This window comes from Bubalus bubalis, chromosome 3 (assembly GCF_019923935.1).
Source record: "Bubalus bubalis isolate 160015118507 breed Murrah chromosome 3, NDDB_SH_1, whole genome shotgun sequence".
Lineage (NCBI taxonomy): Eukaryota > Metazoa > Chordata > Mammalia > Artiodactyla > Bovidae > Bubalus > Bubalus bubalis.
Window position 1 is genome coordinate 52,847,384 of NC_059159.1, and position 19,237 is coordinate 52,866,620.

At 45.2% G+C, this 19,237-nt stretch overlaps 1 protein-coding gene across 3 annotated transcripts in view; it reads right to left on the reverse strand.

Moving 5' to 3' along the window:
* Window positions 1-609: 609 nt before the first annotated feature.
* YPEL2 (yippee like 2) overlaps window positions 610-19,237 on the reverse strand; it is a 66,727-nt gene continuing 48,099 nt past the window's right edge. For 2 of the 3 annotated variants that reach the window (XM_025281178.3, XM_044939621.2), the window contains 3 exons: window positions 10,435-10,478; window positions 9,309-9,417; window positions 610-5,407 (listed from right to left, as the gene is read on the reverse strand). In XM_025281178.3, the coding sequence (XP_025136963.1) occupies window positions 5,318-5,407; window positions 9,309-9,417; window positions 10,435-10,478 (243 nt within the window). In that variant the 3' untranslated portion in view covers window positions 610-5,317. Of the gene's footprint in view, window positions 5,408-9,308; window positions 9,418-10,434; window positions 10,479-14,865; window positions 15,981-19,237 lie in introns of those variants that run through there. The other variant, XM_044939622.1, reaches the window with a different exon arrangement.

Consider the following 19,237-nt stretch of genomic DNA (forward strand, 5'->3'; position numbering starts at 1 on the left):
GGAGTGGGCTGCCATTTCCTTCTCCAGGGGATCATCCCGACCCAGGGATCAAACCCCGGTCTCCCACATTGTAGGCAGACACTTTTACAGTCTGAGCTACCAGGGAAGCTGCCTAGACCTGAATAGATGTTTACTATTTGTTCAGTGAGTGAGAAGACTTGCTTTTCCATATATTGTATCTATGCTTATTTCCCTTTGTTAGTCAACCATTCAGAGGTAATGTTGCCTCTTTTTGACATTATTTTATTGATTCACCTGTTTTTTTTCCCCTTGGCCTAATGCAATTCTATCTCCACAGAAAATTGGTGTAAACAGAAAAGGTTGCAGAGACTAACAAGGGGCTTAGTAGACAGAAATGATAAAGGTCACTTCTGCATTTCTGATCTCCAAAACCAGGAGACGTGTTTATAGATAAGCAGGAGACCTGAATTTTATTCATTAATCAGCCAAGTGTCCTTAGAGAAAATAACCCCCTAGGGCCTCAGTTGACAGATCTGTGAATGGGCTTAGACAGATGACCTCCTTCTGACCTTTCAGTTAACTTTTATGTGTTAAAATGTCAAGATAAAACATGTTGGGTCAATTAAGACAGAGGAGCCCTGCAAAGAATTCATATTTGAAAACTTTATTTTCTCAAATGAGCACCAACACAGATTGGAAATATGACAGAAACAATGCACTTTTCTCTAATACTGAATCACTATGTACAAATACAGGAAATGGTGAAGACAAATTACTTGAAAATAATTTTCTTTGTTATTGAAGCAAAGTGACCTGAAAATGCCACTAAAAAAAATAATAATAAAGATAAAAGAAAAACAAAACCCAACAAATACAGTTTGTAAACACAAGCATAAATAGGCAGAGTCTGTATTGAAAGATAGTCTCTGCAGGTTGGAAAAGGGAACTGACTCTCACTGTCACCCAAATGTTATACAAAAACATACGGGCAGGTAGAATTTGATACTATGAGAACGGCTTGTTTCTTCTTGGCTTTATCTTTCACTGCTGGCTGATTTCATGACGTTATCTTAATTTTAAATATTAAATATTAATATATCTCTTTCCTCGACCTAGACCACTAGCATGTTTTCTCATTTGAGGCAGACTCATTTTTTAAAAAAATATCTAAGTTGATTGTGTTCAATATTTGATTTCCCAGCCTCTTCCTGAACCTGAGGCAATGTGACCTTAAAAAAAAAAAAAAGCTATTCACCTACAAAATATGTGTATTATTTTATTGACATTCTTTTCAACCCAAACCGGTTTAATGTTTAACATGATGTGGCTTCCACAACAACTGGAGCCCTGGGCCCAGGATGAGTACCCTCACCTCTCAGTGAGGGGCACAGCTGTGACTGCTGGGACTTCACAAACGACAGATTTCCTTTACAGTCTGTAAAAGCTGAGCACGCAAGGACGAAGGAGCAAACACGCAACAGCTCCATGCTCGGGGAAACAGACTCCTCGAGGGTCGTGCTGTTGGTCCACTCGGAAACAAAACCAGCAGAGAGAAAGAGAAGAAAAATCTCATGTGCCCAAGGTGTAAACTGTAGGTATAGTGTCCCCCCCAAAAAACGAAAACCGCAGGCACGATGCAAAGTGCTTTACACACACACACGCACACACACGCACACGTGGGCGCACACACACTTACACAAACAATTAAAAACAAGACTCCAATCTGTTGGAAATTCTTCCAACAAGAGGAATCGCTCTAAGTTGTTACTAAATTGATTTGATTTATTTTCTTTTCTGGCCAATAGCGGTACAAGAAAATATTTCAATTCTCAACCTGGTAATGAATATACTGCAGAGTCTGTTCCATTGGGAAGAAATACAGAGACATTGCTTCATTTATTGCCTCTGTCCAAATTAAAGTGATGGAGATCTTTTTTTTTTCCTTTCCTTTTCTTTTGCAAGAGTATACGGGTGATCACTGTTTCCCTTAAAATATACTTCAAGAAATGCAGAGGAAACTAGAGAATTTAAAAATGAAAATAAAAAGTGCTCTCAGGGGATCTGAGAAAACAGCACCAAATATATTATTTAAAAAATTAAATATTATTTACAAAAGTATATTTCACAAGCAACTGTTTCTTATATATCCTCTTGAAAATCTTTTTATAAAGGGGACACCTGTCTTTCACACACTGATCCACCAATAAAGATTGACTCTATCCTATCTCCGTCATCTTGTTGTCCGGGGAATTGGGCAGGCCCAGCTGACGTTCCGTGGACACTGAGCTTGGCTGGATTGGATACACATCAAATCAACCTATCAGCGGCCCTGAGACTAATATCCCAGCAGGCTGGGTATAATCCAGGGCCGCCCACGCCATATGACCTGGGGAGGCACGAGGGAGATGGAACTAGAATCTGCCGGCTGGACTTCAGCTGAAAAGGAAGACAGCTGCTGGCTGAGGTCTAGCACGTCATGCCTGTTTCCTTTCCCCTTCTCCCTTTCCCTACTCCGGGCACCCCACCTAAGCCTTATCATCGAACTCCAGTTCCCCAAACCCACCAGGGGTGAACGGATGAGGTCTTTGGTTATGCTCTGAGTCCATAATTTGGTGAGGAAATTAAAAAATGAACCGACTGAGGCATCTCCCTCACTCAGCTGCGGTCTCTCCGATACTGCCAGACATTAGTAGACAAGCCATGAATGGAGCTCAAGTTATAAGAAGCACTTTTGGTTCTTCTTAGGGAAAGCCTAATGAGTTGGTTCTTTCTTGCCCTTGTCATTATGGAAAAACCAGCATTTTGTTCAGCTCTCTTGCACCATGTGCCCACTGGATGCTCAATGGATGGTCATTTAAATTAATGCAAAACAAAACACCAAAACCCGGGTCTAACTGGAGCCTGCTCTGATCCATGCAAGAGTCAGAGGCCCCATCCGCAAAGACGAACAGTGGCACTTCAGTCTCCTCTGCCCCTTGAACATTCTAGGGCACCTCACATCCAATTCCTATATGACCATGCTCGGTTTTTCCATACCTACATGTTCCCCCCACCCTGACCCTGCCTGTTTTCTTTTCCTGGAAAGGATTATCAATAGCCAGGACATTCCCTGAGTAAAGGGGCTAATCAAAACACAGAAATGAGACCACTACCTTCAGCAGGGATGCAGAGGGGAATTTATGATTTCTGGGCTGGCAAACCAGCTTAGGAATGTGAAAGTTGAAAATGATTTTTTTTTTTTTTTTTTAATTGAGATCTTGGGCCTGGGAGCCAGAGGAACTGTTTTCTCTGGGATCGGAAATGAAAGACTTCTGAATCTCAGTCTGCTTTTTAGTAATGTGGAGAGAACAACTTAATCTCCCAGGGTTGCTAAAGCACCAAACGATGTGGGCCAAGAAGCTTTGGGGAACAAAATTTGGTTTTGCAGAACCCTCTTTGTCTCACGGAGGCTGTCTGCTGCTAAACGCAGGGCTACCCTGGCTTCCCGTTAGCTCTCCGCCGAGCACTGCCGGGGCAGGACCACGAGCATCTCAGGCCCCGTGCTCCACCAGCAGCCCACAGAGATGCAAAAAGGCATTTCCACGACAGACTCACCCTCTCTGGGAATCTGGTTCCATTCTGAAAACGTCCCGGGTTGGCTGCTTTAATCTTAACAATTTTACAGGCTCTCGTCTCCTTCAACTCACTCTTTTGTGACTTTTAAGGTCAATTTTCCTATAGGATCAGCCTACTGGGAGAATGAGATGCTGAGAATTACCTAACATAACCTACACATATCTTAGCAATGATAATATTTTCAGTCTAAGCAATGAAATTATCTCAGTTAAATGAGTTTCGGTCATGCACCGCGTACTGGCTAAATTGCTGTAGAACAGACTTCACAGTGTTGATTAAATGCAACAAACTCTTCTCTCATAAGCCTCACAGAGATGCGTTCCCCACTTCCCTAATATAATGAGCTTTGGATGGGGAGGTCGGGGGTGGGGTGTAACACTGGAATTTATAACTTGCCGTCTGACATCAAATTGAAGACTTTCCCATTGCTGGATCACACAGACAGATTTCTCTCCACACAAAAACATTCAAGTACAAAGAGAACAAGCTAGGGGCATGAGGAATCTGTCAGCCAGGTCATCACTAAACTCGAAGCCTTGGGACTTTGTTTTCCGCAACTACAATGATAGAACTGGAGGAAAACACCCAAAAACTCATATGCATAAACAACTGCTGTTCTCAGTGAAGCCAATGCATACTAAAAAAAAAAAAAAAAAATATGCACTTAACCTGTAACAGTTCAAACCTAAACTATTGCAGGCTCTGCCCCACCCACCCCACCTTCCTTGCCACAGTGCTCTTCTCTTATGAAGGTTCAGAAAAAAAGGTCAGTCGGAATTGCTAACTGGTTCTACTTTTTTATTTTCTCTGGCCCAAGATCAAGGCCATTTCTGCAAGAGCTCCCCAACTGCACCTCCCTCCCCTGTGTTCCCTGTTATCCTCAATCATTGATTTTTTTTTACTTGATTGCTGGTCAAAGCCTTTGGGATATTTGCATCTCGCGCACATTGCAAATGACAGTCCCCTCTCCTGTCACCTACAGTGGCTGAAGAGGCAGAGATCACCCAGAGGAGCAGTGAGGCGTCAGTCATCAAAACCTTCTGGGCTTTTCCCAAGCCATCCCCTGCTGCCAGAACACACTCCCCCCACCCCCACCAGCTCGGCCCGGGAGAACCAGGCCGGCCCCCTGCCCCGCCAGCGAAGACGAGAGGCCACCCTTCTTGTGTTCTCATTGGCTAACCTGGCACATTTGGTGGCAGGAACAGAAGCTTCTGATCAGAGAGAATGCAGTCATGAGGTATTTTTTTTTCCTCTTTGTCCTCTTAGACAAGTCAATTATTTCAAGCCTAAGTTCTCAGGTCTCCAGGAGCAGCACAAGTCTGTTCCTACCTCTCCCCTCCCGTCCCCTGCCCACCCGGGACCCTCACACCCCCGGGCTGGGCCACTGTACTCCCGCCCAGCGGCCTTCGGGCAGCTCTTCAAGGGCCCTGGGGCCTTCGTCAAAGTGGGCTGCCGCCATGCGGGTAGGCGTCTGTTCCTTTTGTTGTTTTGTTTTTTCAGCCAACACTAGAACAGAGAGAGAAGCCAGGATCAACTCACAAACAGATACAAAGCAAAGAGACAGAGAGACAGCGGTTTAGAGGCCGGTCACCAGAAAGATGGCGTCAGGGTGGGAGAATGCCCCAGATGGCAAGGCCCCTAAATGGATGGAACCACGTGTTCAGTCACTCTCTCACGCTTGGGTAGAATGTTCGGTTGGATGGCATTCACGTGGACGCTGGGCTGGCTGGATGCTCTCCCATCAGTCCCAGCCATTGTCCTTGATCATGTGTGCTAGTTCAATGATGTATTTGCCTTCTTTATATTTCTGGCTGCTTTCAAAGGCGTGTTCCTACAGAAACACAAAGGAAGAGAAGACATGGAATGACCAAAGATGCACAGGTGACTTCTGGCATACAGGAGCAAAGGCAGGGCCAATGACAGACCTCGGGGCCTCTGAAGTCTGGCCCCAGCCTCACCCAGACTCACTGAGAAGGCCCACTGCTCAAGCACGTCATGTCCCCTTGGCTTAACTGCAGGACTGAGGCATCACCGGGGCTTTCTCCATATTTACAATAAAATTTAAATGTTTTTAAATTTAAGTATTCTAAATATTTTCTCAGTGTTTGCAGTAGAGTTCCTTTAGCATCTTTGCTCAAACATCATCATTGCAGTAAGGTCTTTATTGAAAACCACAACCTCCCCTGCAGCCACCTCCCTTGCCCCCTGTCGCTTCCTGCTTTACTTTTCTCCACAGCACTTAACCACATTCAAACATACAGCATAACTTGTATCTATTTTGTGTCTTTCCGTCTTCTTCATTGTATATCTATTTTGTCTTTTGTCTGCCTTGTAAAATCTTATGGGCACTTGGTTTTTGATGTTAACCAGAAATCTGTCCTATGGAGGTATCCATAGAATTTCTGTGTCAAATTTTTATTATTTTGGGGGGCTGTGCCAAGCAGCTTCCGGAATCTTAGTTCCCCGACCAGGGATTGAACCTGGGCCCTCAGCAGTGAGACCACAGAATTCTAACCCCTGGACTGCCAGGGAATGCCCACTGTGCCATTATTTTAAACCGTGCTTGTTAGGCTGAGAGAAAAGACACTGGGGGAGAGGAACAAAGTGTACTATATTGCCAAACAGGTCTCTCTTTTATTTCTTATCTTGCTATTTCCATGTCAGATGGTTTAAGTTTGTTTTTCCATCATTGCCTTTCTCCAGGGAGAAAGGAGCTGTATGAACTGCAGGCTGAAGGACCTGCCAGCCCTTGAGCCCCACTCAGCTGCGAGGCCTCCAGAGGACAAACCCAGCACAAACCAGCTGGGAGGTGCCCATCTGAAACACAGTGCCGCAGGCTCTCCCAGCTAACAAGCCCCACAGAAATAAGTCCTGCATCAGTGTGGCAGCAAGGTGATATTCTATTTGCAGATACAGATACAGAAAGCCATCTTGGTGTGTCATCTAAAAAACAGTGGGTGTCAGGGTCATCAGATGACGAAGCTCAATGGGCAGAACAGTGGAAAAACTCTCCCTTCTGAGCCCCCCAGATCGAGAAGGAGCTAAATCCTACTGCTGATAGGTACTGGGCAGCATTTGTATGAACTGTATCTTCTGTTCTAGAGCTCCGGGGCTCTGGGTCTCAGAATGCAAGTTCAGACTTGAGTCTCTCATTCAGAGAGGAGTCATTCCCCGTAGCAGAGAGGGGAGGGGCGCTGAGAGAAAGTGCAAACATACCACACACACACACACACACAAGAGCTGTGGGCTCAGCAGTAATTTCCCTGACACCTCATTATTCCCCAGCTCCGTCTGCGTGAGTGTGATGTGTACACAACAGAGGAATACGGTTTAGGAACAAGACCTGTTGTTCCATGGTAGTGTGTTCAGAATACAGGGGGAGGAAAAAAATAAAACTAGGAAAGTGACAGTGTGTCCTTATTTAAAAAAACCGAGAGAGAGAGAGAAAAGAAAGCCAATACGCCCACCCCTCAAGCCTCAAGGCACTTGCAAAATGTCACAAGTGGACTCTAGGAGACAGAGCCCTGGATCTGGAATTGACACAAACATCGCAGATTAAACCCTGCTCCTACTGCTTCCCAGCATCAAAAGCATCATTTAAGGATCTGACTTCCATTAATAGTTTGCAAAATTATAAACTTTCCATTTACAAAGTTGGGATAATTACAGGGTCATCGTAAGGGTCAGAAAGAATAATTGAATGAAAGGTTGGAGCACTGGGGGGTCTGAGAGGGGATCAGGGAATGTTTGGGGAAACGGATGTTTCTCTGTTGTCCTGTCCAGCTGTTTGATCGTCACCTGTGGCTTTCCTCCCAAGTATCATGACTATAAGCATCCTGAGAGCAAGGACTGTCTCTCATCCACTTTTGTATCCAACACAAAGGCTCTTAATAAATAAAGCTTTGTCAAAGGACTGGACTTTTTTGTTTTTGTTTTTTGGCCACTCTGTGTGGCCTGTGGGATCTTAGTTCCCCAAATAGAGATCCAACCTGTGTCCCCTGCATTGCAAGGTGGATTCTTAACCGCTTAACCGCTGGTCTGCCAGGGAAGTCCCCAGGACTTAATCATTTTACCCGAAGTAAGGAGCCAAGCCGGCCAACTCAGGATTATTTTCTGTCTATGATCCAGCACAACTTCAAGGAATAAGATAATCAAGAAGCTGGGAAACAAAGAAGGGGCAGAACATTTCTGGGTAATCAAAACCAGAACTGAGGCCCCCAGACCACACAGCGGGGACCAGTGGCCACACGGGAATCAGAATGGCCAAGGCCCTTTCTCCCAGATGAACCTGTGGCTAAACCTTCTCAGCATTGTGAAACACAGCATCTAGGTTTTTCTGTTCTCATTCTGAACATTCCAAGGAAGACATGAAAGACAGACTCTAAAGGCTGTGCTCCTTCCCTGGACCCTACCTGCTGCAGCTTTTATGATCTGAGTATTTTTAAACTTTATTTCAACAGAATCATACTTTCATGGCTGGCTTCTCTTGCTCGACATCTTTTTTTTTCACACAGACTCATATTTTTAGAGCAGTTTTAGACTCATCGAAAAAAGGAGCAAAAGACACAGATTTCCCCTATGCTCCCTGCTCCCACATATGCAGAAGCTCCTCCACCAGCAAAGTCCTGCAGAGTGGTGTCTTTGCAGCCATCAACAACCCTACATGACACATCCTTATCACTCTCCAGGAGGTTCTGACTGCTCCTTCAGGCTCCTCCCCAAGCAGGTCCTACGAGCCAGCCCCACACCGACCCTCTGCAACAACATGGAATAAAGTTCTCTCCCAGAAACAGGAAGACTGACTTTTCAACATCCCCACAATGACAGAGAGGGGAGAGAAAAGCACTGTGAAAAGATCTACCGATAATAACAGCAGCAACAACAATAATAATACAAGTTGACTCTCACTGAACACACATACCTCCTCTCACCCTGGCAAGGCTCTGCGCACTCTCCTAGCTGCCAAGGAGACATTACAAGTATCTGTCGAGGGACTCCCCTGGCAGTCTAGTGGTTAAGACTGCACTTTCAGTGCAAGGAGTGTGGGTTCAATCCCTGGTCAGGGAACTAAGATTCCACATGCTGCATGGCATGGTCAAAAAATAAAAATAAATACAAATTATTACCCTGCCTAAGCCTCAGTTTCCTCATCTGTAAACTAGGGATTAAATTATGGCTCACACACTAAGGATTCTGTGAAGAGTAAATAAAATAACGTATGCCTGGAACACAGCGGTCAGGAGATGTTACGTGCCATTGTTATTACTGCTAGGCTTCCCTGGTGGCTCAGAGGGTAAAGCGTCTGCCTGCAATGCGGGACAGCCGGGTTCAATCCCTGAGTTGGGAAGATCCCCTGGCGAAGGAAATGGCAACCCGCTCCAGTACTCTTGCCTGGAAAATTCCATGGACTGAGGAGCCTGGTAGGCTATGGTCCTTGGGGTTGCAAAGAGTCGGACACGACTAAGCAACTTCACTTTTCACTATTATTGCACCGAGAGGGTGCGTGACTGTGTGTCTGTGCGTCAGGAGCAGGTGAAGGATTGAGTAGGAAGAGTGGACTATCGATGCAAAGAGGACGCTTGTGTGCCAGGAACTGCTCTTTGAACTCAGTTTCCCATGCTCGTTGCAGACAACCCCACAAGGCCGGGGAAGCAAGGGGGAGAATGCATTCCGGTGACTCTCAGTAGTTTCCTTACGGCGCACTCTCCACCCACAGGCCCCTCGGTACTTACATATTTCCAGCCCAGGGTGGTTTTGCAGTTTTCACAGTAAATGTCTGCGACGGCGTGCAGTCCTGTGAGCAACACGCGCTCTTCCGCCGGCCCGCAGCCCACGTTAACTCTGTGCCAGGGACGGGGAGAGAGAGAGCGGGGAGTCAGGCAAATGCCCATCGGTTGTTGAAGCTGAACTTCCGGCAAAAGATTAACTGAAGACGGCTGCCTGAAGGGAAGCTAACGCTAAGCTCATCATCTCTATCTGAAACTAGTAGCAACCTCAAAGGCAGCCACATGGACACATCTCCATTGAGCTGTTTGTCAGACCTGAAAGTTCTGATTCTGTGAGTGGACTCAAAATAGTCTTTATGGTTGAGACTTTGCTTGGAATTTTTCTTTTTTCAGAGCTTTTCTTAACAAGTGCTTTTAGGCTTGTGATTTAAGGGGACAGACAACCGCACTGAAGCCCACAGCCATGAGCACAGGTCCTCAGAACTTCCTGAGGGCGGACTGTGGCCGGAGACGTCAGTCATGACAGCAGAGTTCTGTCCTCATCACAGGGATGGGTGAGCCCCATCTATCAGCTCTCTAGACTCCTACACGGAGCACCTATTATTTCAAGCTGGACATGCTAGATTTCCATTTTCACAGTTCATCAGGCCTGCCTTCCCAGAGAAAGCTATAAATGATGCTGAGGGCCGTGGCAGACCATACGAGGGGATGGAGGCTCTTAGCTCACTCCACTTTACAAAGCCTCCTCCAGCCTCAGTCCTCCAGTGGATCCCGGGGTCTTCTGTTCATCCTCCTCTCTTCTTCCGAGACACGTCTCAGGTCTAGTTCTGAGACCTTCGTGGTCAGGCTTCAGGAGAAGCACTCCAGCTTCTTTGCTAGGAGACTACAGCCCTCTGTGCTTACTGGAGTACTGCCTACATTATTTTTAGCCCAAGATGATGCCCCCCCACCGAATTCCCCAAGGATGACTGGCTAACATGTGTGGTAAATAATGTTCCATGGGGTTCTCTGTGTGTGTGTGTGCGTGTGTCAGAGAGAACAGGTTCCATTGTGTAATCATCATAGAGTGTTGCTTTTCCCCATCCCTCAAAATTTGCACCGAACAATATATGTACCATTCAGAGACACTCACACTGAGTTAAAGAGGTATGCTCGTCCTTGACTTCCTTGGAACGACTGAAATGCAAGAAGACAAATCGATGGTTAGAGATCCATTTCACCCACCCAGGGGGGAAACCAGCCCCAAAGCACAACAATCATGACCTTGTGGGACTGACACAGCTAAAAGGGAGCAGTGAGCCACTTAACTGTCCAGCTGGCAGACGGCATGGTGGGAGGAGGAGAAGGCAGAATAAACAGAGGTACAGAACCCGGGGCAGCCCACACTTGGATTGGCAAGAAGACAGTATTAATCCACATTGGCCTTTCCTGGACCCATATGATTTTGGCCATCTGTGCTGCCCACAGCTTTCCTCGAGTCGGCCAGGGCATGGCCACAGGCACGAGTACCTCTCCAGGCCCTCTTGGTACAACCCTCAGGAGACAGCAAAGAATCCCCAAGGTAAGAATGAACCACCAAACCCACACCTCTCACTGGTCTTACTTTTTTGGAGATCCTAATTGCTCGAACAGTCACTGTCTTCCTAACTGGTGGCACGAGGCCTTTCCTGGTGGCCCAGTGGTTAAGAATCCACCTTTCAGTGCAGGGCACACAGGTTCGGTCCCTGGTTGGGGAACTAAGATCCCACACGCTGTGCAGCCAAACAAACAAACAGAAAAACCTGTGGTGCGGGAGTTCTCTTTTTTTGAGGTGCAGGCAACTTGATCTCCAGGTCACAGGAATGCCCACTAAAGGGTAATCCCACTTTAACTTCTAGCTTAAATAGGAGCTGGACTGCAAGGAGATCAAACCAGTCATTCCTAAAGGAAATCGACCCTGAATAGTCATTGGAAAGACTAATGCTGGGAAAGAATGAGGGCAGGAGGAGAAGGGGGAAGACAGAGGATGAGAAGGTTGGACGGCATCACTGACTCAGCAGACATGAGTTTAAGCAAACTCCAGGAGATAGTGAAGGACATGGAAGCCTGGCATGCTGCAGTCCATGGGGTCACAAAGAGTTGGACACAACTTAGTAACTGAACAAAAACAACAAATAGGAGCTTCTTTCTTCTGGCTGGAGGATGGCAGGGACTGGGAGAAACCGGAGCCTGAAAGCTCACCGTGCGATACTTCCACTAACACGGGCCCCGTCCATGTTTTCCTCCTCTGGTTGCACTGGAATGTCTGGCTGACATGAGCCAGCCATGTCCTGCACTGCCGCCTGCATTTTTAATGTGGCTTGACAACTGTACCCTGAATTAAACATCCTCGTCTGCTCTCAAGACCACTTGGAAAAGAAACAACCAAACAAAATAAGGGACTCTCCCGTGACCTCTGTTATTCAGTGGCTGGAGAGATCCAGGGCTGACTGGTTAACAGATGACCAGAGGGCAGGAGAGAACCAGACAGGACACAGATCACTGCGCCCAAGACAGCTGTTGTCAGAAGCAATGGACTTTAGGAATCGGGGCCGCCAGCCACAGAGAAGGGTTAAAATTCTTGACTTGCGGAAAAACTGTCTTTGGGGCAGCTGGATGGTTGGCTGCCTCCAATGTGCAAATGCACCAGAAGCCTTGGCTCCCGGGTGCAGCTCCGAGGAGCAAGCAGGTGTTTCCCAGCTGCTGCTTGGGCAAAACCAGCTCTCTTTCCTTTGGGTCTTGAAGCATCTCCGGGGAACACATGAGCTCCAGGCTAGATTTGAACATGAATACAAGTGTTACAGCCTTGAGACCTGGAACCTGGAAGTCCATGCCACATGTTCAGATGAGACAATGTCTCAGCGAAACAGACCATGGATTTGGCCAACCAGTTAGTTCCGTCTCGGAGCACATAGACACCCAAACACCACCAGGATAGCAAAAGTTTCACCATCTGGTCCCACCACCCGCTGCAGTCTCTTCTCTTGCTACTCTGCCACTGTCTTTTGCTCTAGTCAGGCCAAACCACGTGCAATTCCTGGAACTTGAATTTCACCAACTTTGCCCACGATCCTCCCTAAGATGGGGAGGTTCCTTCACTTGACCAATCTCAAGCCTCGGCTCGGCCTCCTCTCTTTCGTAAGGCTTTCTCTGACCTCCCGAAGAAGAGGCACCCACTGGTACCCATGGACGGGACCCATCTTGCTTACTGCCTGTTCCTTTTTTCCTTAGCTCTCAGCACACTTGATTTCAACTGCCTGTCTGACTAACTCCCTCACTAGACTGTGAGCTCCCTGAAGACATAAACCGTGTCTTCAATGTCTCTCTGAACCCGCAACACATAGCATGAAAAATCTGGCATCATTTACAAAATATTTATCCCATGAGTCAATTGCCTCTAACTTCCTTTAAAAAAAAAAAAAAATTGCTGCTTCTGTGCTTTAAGACATCAATAATGAGACTGACGTTATAAAAATAGGATCTTAAACAGTAGGATCCTTGCAATTTTTTACAATGGGATAGAGTAGCCCAAAGAGGTTCATTTATACCCAAGTACTTAAAAATGTAAAGATAAAGTTATGCATTTTTCCTTCGCAAAAAAAACATTCCAAACTACCTGAACAAAAAGTTGCTGACAAAATACTGACTTGGCAATATTTTTTAAAAACACACACACACTAAATCTGCCCCTTCAAAGTAAAGGCAACAGTTTGACAGGGAATGGAAACGTAACTCCTTTTCCAAAGAAACTTGTACTACAGAGAGAACTGGTATTTAGCAATGTTTTCATTTTATATGATCTTTGTAGTTCAAAATTGAAATGCCTGTACAAAAAAACTAATTCAAAATGGAGGCTATTAAAAAAAAATGGAGGAGAAAAATCTTTGTGACTTTGCATTAGAAAAGACTTCTTAGATACTACATCAGCAATACAATTTATAAAAGAAAAAACTGCTAGATTTCATCAAAATTTTAAACTTGTGCTCTGAAAAACACTGTTAAGAAATAAATCATAGACTGGGAGAAAATATCTACAAACTGCCTTTCTAACAAAGGATTTGTATCTAAAATATATAAAGAATTCTCAAAATTCAATAAGAAAATAAGAAATCCAATTTTAAAATGGGCAAAAGATTTGAAGAGACTTCACCAAAGATAAGCAGATGGGAACAGGCCCATGAAACAGGCTCAACATCCCTAGCCATTCAGTTCAGTTCAGTTCAGTCACTCAGTCCTATCTGACTCTTTGCGACCCTATGAATTGCAGCACGCCAGGCTTCCCTGTCCATCACCAACTCCCGGAGTTCACTCAAACTCACGTCCATCGAGTCGGTGATGCCATCCAGCCATCTCATCCTCTGTCGTCCCCTTCTCCTCCTACCCCCAATCCCTCCCATCATCAGTCTTTTCCAATGAGTCAACTCTTCGCATGAGATGGCCAAAGTACTGGAGTTTCAGCTTTAGCATCATTCCTTCCAAAGAACACCCAGGACTGATCTCCTTTAGAATGGACTGGTTGGATCTCCTTGCAGTCCAAGGGACTCTCAAGAGTCTTCTCCAGCACCACAGTTCAAAAGCCTCAATTCTTCGGCGCTCAGCCTTCTTTATAGTCTAACTCTCACATCCATACCTGACCACTGGAAAAACCATAGCCTTGACTAGACGGGCCTTTGTTGGCAAAGTAATGTCTCTGTTTTTGAGTATGCTATCTAGGTCGGGTGTTGGTCATAACCCTCCTTCCAAGGAGTAAGCGTCTTTTAATTTCATGGCTGCAGTCACCATCTGCAGTGATTTTGGAACCCAAAAAAAATAAAGTCAATGCAAATGAAAAACAACTGACATAGCCCTATTAGAATGATCCAAAAAAATTTTTTTAACTGACAAAACTAAGTGCTCTCAAGGACACTGCAAAATGGCAACGTCTGGATAGAGTTTGGCAGTTTCAATTATTCAAACGTAATGAAAACCTATGTTAATACATGTAACAACACGGATGAGCTTGAAATGCTTTAGGCTAAGAAGATCAGTGGTTGCCAGAGGTTATGGGTAAGGGGTGAGTTTGACTACAAAGGAGTAATGTAGGAGACGGAATTATTTTCTCATCTTGATTTTGGTGGTGCGTAAGACTATGCATGTGTCAAAACTCATTGAATTTTTTTAAAAATTATTTTTACATACAGTAAAATATACTCTTGTTAGTGAAATCCAATAGAATCTTTGTTCCCCAATCAGGAATTGAACCCAGGCCCCTAGCAGTGAAAGTACCAAGTCCTAACCACTGAACCACCAGGGAATTCTCAAATATTCCATTTGAGTCTACCTTTCTTTGTAAAGAAGTTTTCAGCAAGGGCAACAGTTAAAATGGAGTACTGAAGAGGACTGTCTTTAGGACACACCTCTGAATTACCGAGGGCTGCCCTGGCGGCTCAGATGGTAAAGAATCTGCCTGCAGTGCAGGAGATCCGGGTTTGATTCCTGGCTTGGGAAGATGCCTTGGAGAAGGGAACGGCTACCAATTCCAGTATTCTGGCCTGCATAATTCCATGGACAGAGGAGCCTGGCAGGTCCTAGTTCATGGGGTCAGAGTCAGAAGCAACTGAGTGACTAACACTTTCACTTTCTGAATTACTGAATCAGAGAGGGATAAATGAAGATTTTTTTTTCCCTCCTGAAAAGAGAGCATATTCAATCATATATACTTTCAATAAAATAAGTTTAAAAAATTATAATTGTGTTATTTTTTCTTCCACCCTTTTAAATTACACAAATTATTAAAAATTTCTAGTAAATGTTTATAATGTACAAATTAGCAACCCCATGTATACCATTCATAAATAAATAGACATATTAGGAGTACACACTCAAAACACTTTGCTGGTAGGGGTATGTGACTTTAAATGCTCGGAGGTGACTGTTCTGGGGGTTCTAAGGCAGGGCCTTAGACTGGCTTTCTCTCAGTGTTTTATAGTTTTCTATATATACAGATCTTTTGTTTTTTTTAGGTAGATTTATTCCTAAGTATTTTATTCTTTTTGTTGCAACAGTGAATGGAATTGTTTCCTTAATTTCTCTTTCTGTTTTCTCATTGTTAAGTGTATAGGAATGCAAGAATAAATTCATTTAAAAAAACATCATATGAAAAGTAAAAAAAAAAGAGTGGCTTTCTCTAGCCTGACACACATTCGAATTTCTAGAGAGTGGGGTGGGGGAGGGCACATGGAGAAGAGTCTTCAATCAGGCCCAGCGGCGCCTCCCAAGGCCACCCTGGCTCCTCCAGGGGTCTTTTCCGAGGGCGTGCTGGCAGCGGCCCATGCTCTGCAAAGGCTGCTGAACCCATCAGGCGGCGATACCTCCAGAGGCACCCCCTAGCGACAGCATCGATGAGCCTGTCTCCCCAGGCCCGCACCAGGGACCAGCTGAGTCTCTGAGGACAAGAGAGATTCTGCAAGCTCTTCCGCCATGGCTTCCACACTGGGCCGCTGCCAAGCCAACATTTATGATGAGAAAAACATTCACGGAGAACAACAGGCATCTTGCAAATAGACACAGACAAGAATAGCCCGGCTGGACCGCTGTATCCTGTGGGGCCCGGCCCAGCCTGGTACGACCAGGCGCGGCCTGGCGCTCCCTTGAGGGAGGGTGGTACCGAAGGTGGGGAGCCTGAAAGCAGTAAAGGGAGCAATCAGAATGGAGCAAACAAGATTTCAGCCCAGGAGATCCCAGACAGACGGTCAGACACATTTGTTTGCTGTCGTGACTGCCAGGCAACAAGGCAGCTCTTTTCCATGTTGTATATCAACCAAGGCTGGTATTCAGGACTCCAGGAAAGGGTTTTTTTTTTCTGTTGTTGTTTTTTTAAAAAATTACCCCAAACTTTTCTTCTGTCCTTTAAAGGAAAGTTATAGTTTCAGACCCAGCCCTTCCAGCCAGCTCAAAGGAACGGAAAGGCTTTGAGTTTCCTGTTTGGTAGCCAAAACCACTGATTTCTGGCCCCTTTGAAAGTCTGGAAAGCAGCAATTCCTTTCAAATGCAGGAGGACCATTGAAAAACGAATATTTGTCGGGGGAGGTGGCAACAGAGCAAACATGTGGATTCCTCCTTCTCTCAAACAGGCTCAGGCTGTGAAGTCCTCCTAGCATAAAGAGGGCCTCTCAGTCTCCTTTCTCTGGGAAGGTCACCCATGATCAATTGAGTTTGTGCCCCAGGAGGTGCCCAGGGATGAGGCAGGCAGAGGCCCACCTGATTACTCAGCTGTAACAACCGGAGCTAGCCCTGGGGTATCTGCACATGATGAGAGGATCTCATCTCGGCTCAGAAATTCAGGATAAAATCCTGGCTTCACCGGGAGAATTAGCTACCCTCTGGGCTTCCACATCTTTTACACCTGTGGATGGAAAACATGCCCAAGTCCTAAGTTGTTGAGAACAAGAAGTAAAACAAGGTAAACCAAGGGCAGAGGGAAGAGGAGATGAGTTCTCCACCTTCCCTCTCTGGCCTTTGCAGGAGCCTGCAGCAGAGAGAAGGTTGACTCGATCTGCTTCTTCAAAATCCATAAAAATACAGGGATAGCACTGCAGCTGCCGATGACTCTGTCCAGTTACAGTATCGTCCACAGGCACAATGTCCATCACATGGGCTTTGAAGAAATGGGACTGCTCGAGTTGGAGCTTTGGCGTGGCCATATATTCACAATGCTACTAACTTGGTCAAGCCAATTTACTTCTCTGAGACTAAACTTCCTAATCTGTAAAATGGGCACAGTAAAATTGTATTCACACTCACACCAGATTTGTATAAGAAATAAATAATACTGTGTACACTTCATGGCATGATAGAACCTTACCATAAAAGTCACCATTAATGTATACAATTCAGGGGCTCTTGGTATATTCACAAGGTTGTACAACCATCACCACTATCTAATTCCAGAACATCTTCAGACCCCACAAAGAAATCTCGCGTCATTATCAGTCACCTTCCATTTCCCTTGTCCCTGGCAGCCACAAACCTCCTTTCTGTCTTTACAGATTTGCTCATGGGATTATATGCTGTACTCTGTACCTTGTCAGAGAAAAGGTAACATAGGTATTAGATAGAGACACAATAAAGGAGAAGTAAAACTCCTCCCTTGGGTGTTGGCTGAACACCCCACCTCAACATTCTCCCGGGGAAGGTCAGGTCAGTCCTTTTTCCTTTCTCTTTCCTTTATGCATCCAAGCCTGGTGGAGTTTGCTATTCAGGGTCAAAGTAAACCACAGGCTCCATTCCAAAGAGCTGAAACTCAAGCAAAATAATCTTGTCTAAATTTCACCCTTGAGGAAGCATATGGAGAAAGTGGGAAGAGTAATAATAAAGAACAATGAAAATGATGAAAACTTCCACAATTAGAACCCGAGTGCAGTTTAAAGACTCTGAGCGATTAGCTAAGAGGAAAGACAATCAAAGGGGATTTCTTCCATTTTCTCTGCAAATAAGGAGGAAGTGGACTGATACGGAAATAAGAGAGACTTGGGTTCATTATAACGGAAGAATTTCCTGACTGTGTAGGACTTCCACACTGGGACACAGGTCACCAGGAAAGATTAGGAAAGAATAAAGCCATCTGTATGTGTTTATAGTTTGCAGAAAGTTTTCACACATCTGTCTGGAGGTCTACATGGGGTAAAAAGCAACGTGTGTGCTGCCTAGGGGGAGAAGCTTGGCTGCCTCTGAGCTCTGGGAGGTCCTCCCGTTCCTCAACCAGATGAAGGGAGGGGCAGGGAAGGGACTGGCTCTAAAGGAGGAAATATCTGCAGTGTGGAGTCATGAAATTCCAAGGGCATGGGAGCATACACGATACAAGGAACTGAATGGCAAAAACAAAAGGTGGTGTGGGGCCTGGGTGCCACATTTTGTTGCTGAAATGTGGAGACTTCAGGATCTAAATTACTTGATGATCAGACCCTTCAATTTCAGCAGATGCTGGCAGCTCCCTACAACCTGTACTCCTCTCTCTCCACAGAGAAGGCCTGGGACACTTGCATTCTCCACATGGATACAGAGGAGGGGGTTTCCATGAGCAGACAAGCCCCTGTCCTCTACAGAAGAAAGCCTGACATGTCTGCTGGGGGGGATGGCTTCTGAGACAGAGAGATAACAGGTGGAATCAGGATGCAATGGCAGCCAGTCATTAAAGCTGGGCCCTTTGCAATTCAAATATAAAACTGAAACTTCTGGAGGGGGGCCTTCCCTGGAAGTCCAGTGGTTAAGACTCTGCACCCCAGTTAGATCCTGGGCTGGGGAACTAAGGTCCCACGTGCTGCAGAGTGTCACCTAAAAATAAATAAATAAAAATAAAACTTCTAAGGGGGCTAAAATAATGGAGCTCAAATTTCTCTCAAAACCATCAGGCCCTTCCACTCTTGGGTATACATCTGAAAAATAAAACACTAATTCAAAAAGATATGTGCACACCCCTCTCTACCCGCAGTGTTCACAGCAGCATTATTTATAATTGTCAAGGTATAGAAGCAACCTAAATGTCCATCAACAAATGAATGGATAAAGAAGATGTTATATATATATATATATATATATATATATGATGGAATACTACTTGGCCATAAAAAATAATGAAATTTTGCCATTTGCAGAAAGATGGATAGACTTTTATTCTAAGTGAAGTCAGACAAAGAAAGACAGATACTGTATGATATCATCACTTATATGTGGAATCAAACTAGTGAATAAAACAGAAGAAGCAAATTCACAGACATAGAGAACAAACTAGTGGTTACTGGTGGGGAGAGGAATGCAGGGAGGGGCAATATAGGGGGAGAGGGATTTTTTTTTTTTAAAGGGTATTTTGAGATCATATGAAATCATGTGTGTGAAACCTTTTCAGGCCTTTAAAAACAATTTACTATGAGCCCCTGAAG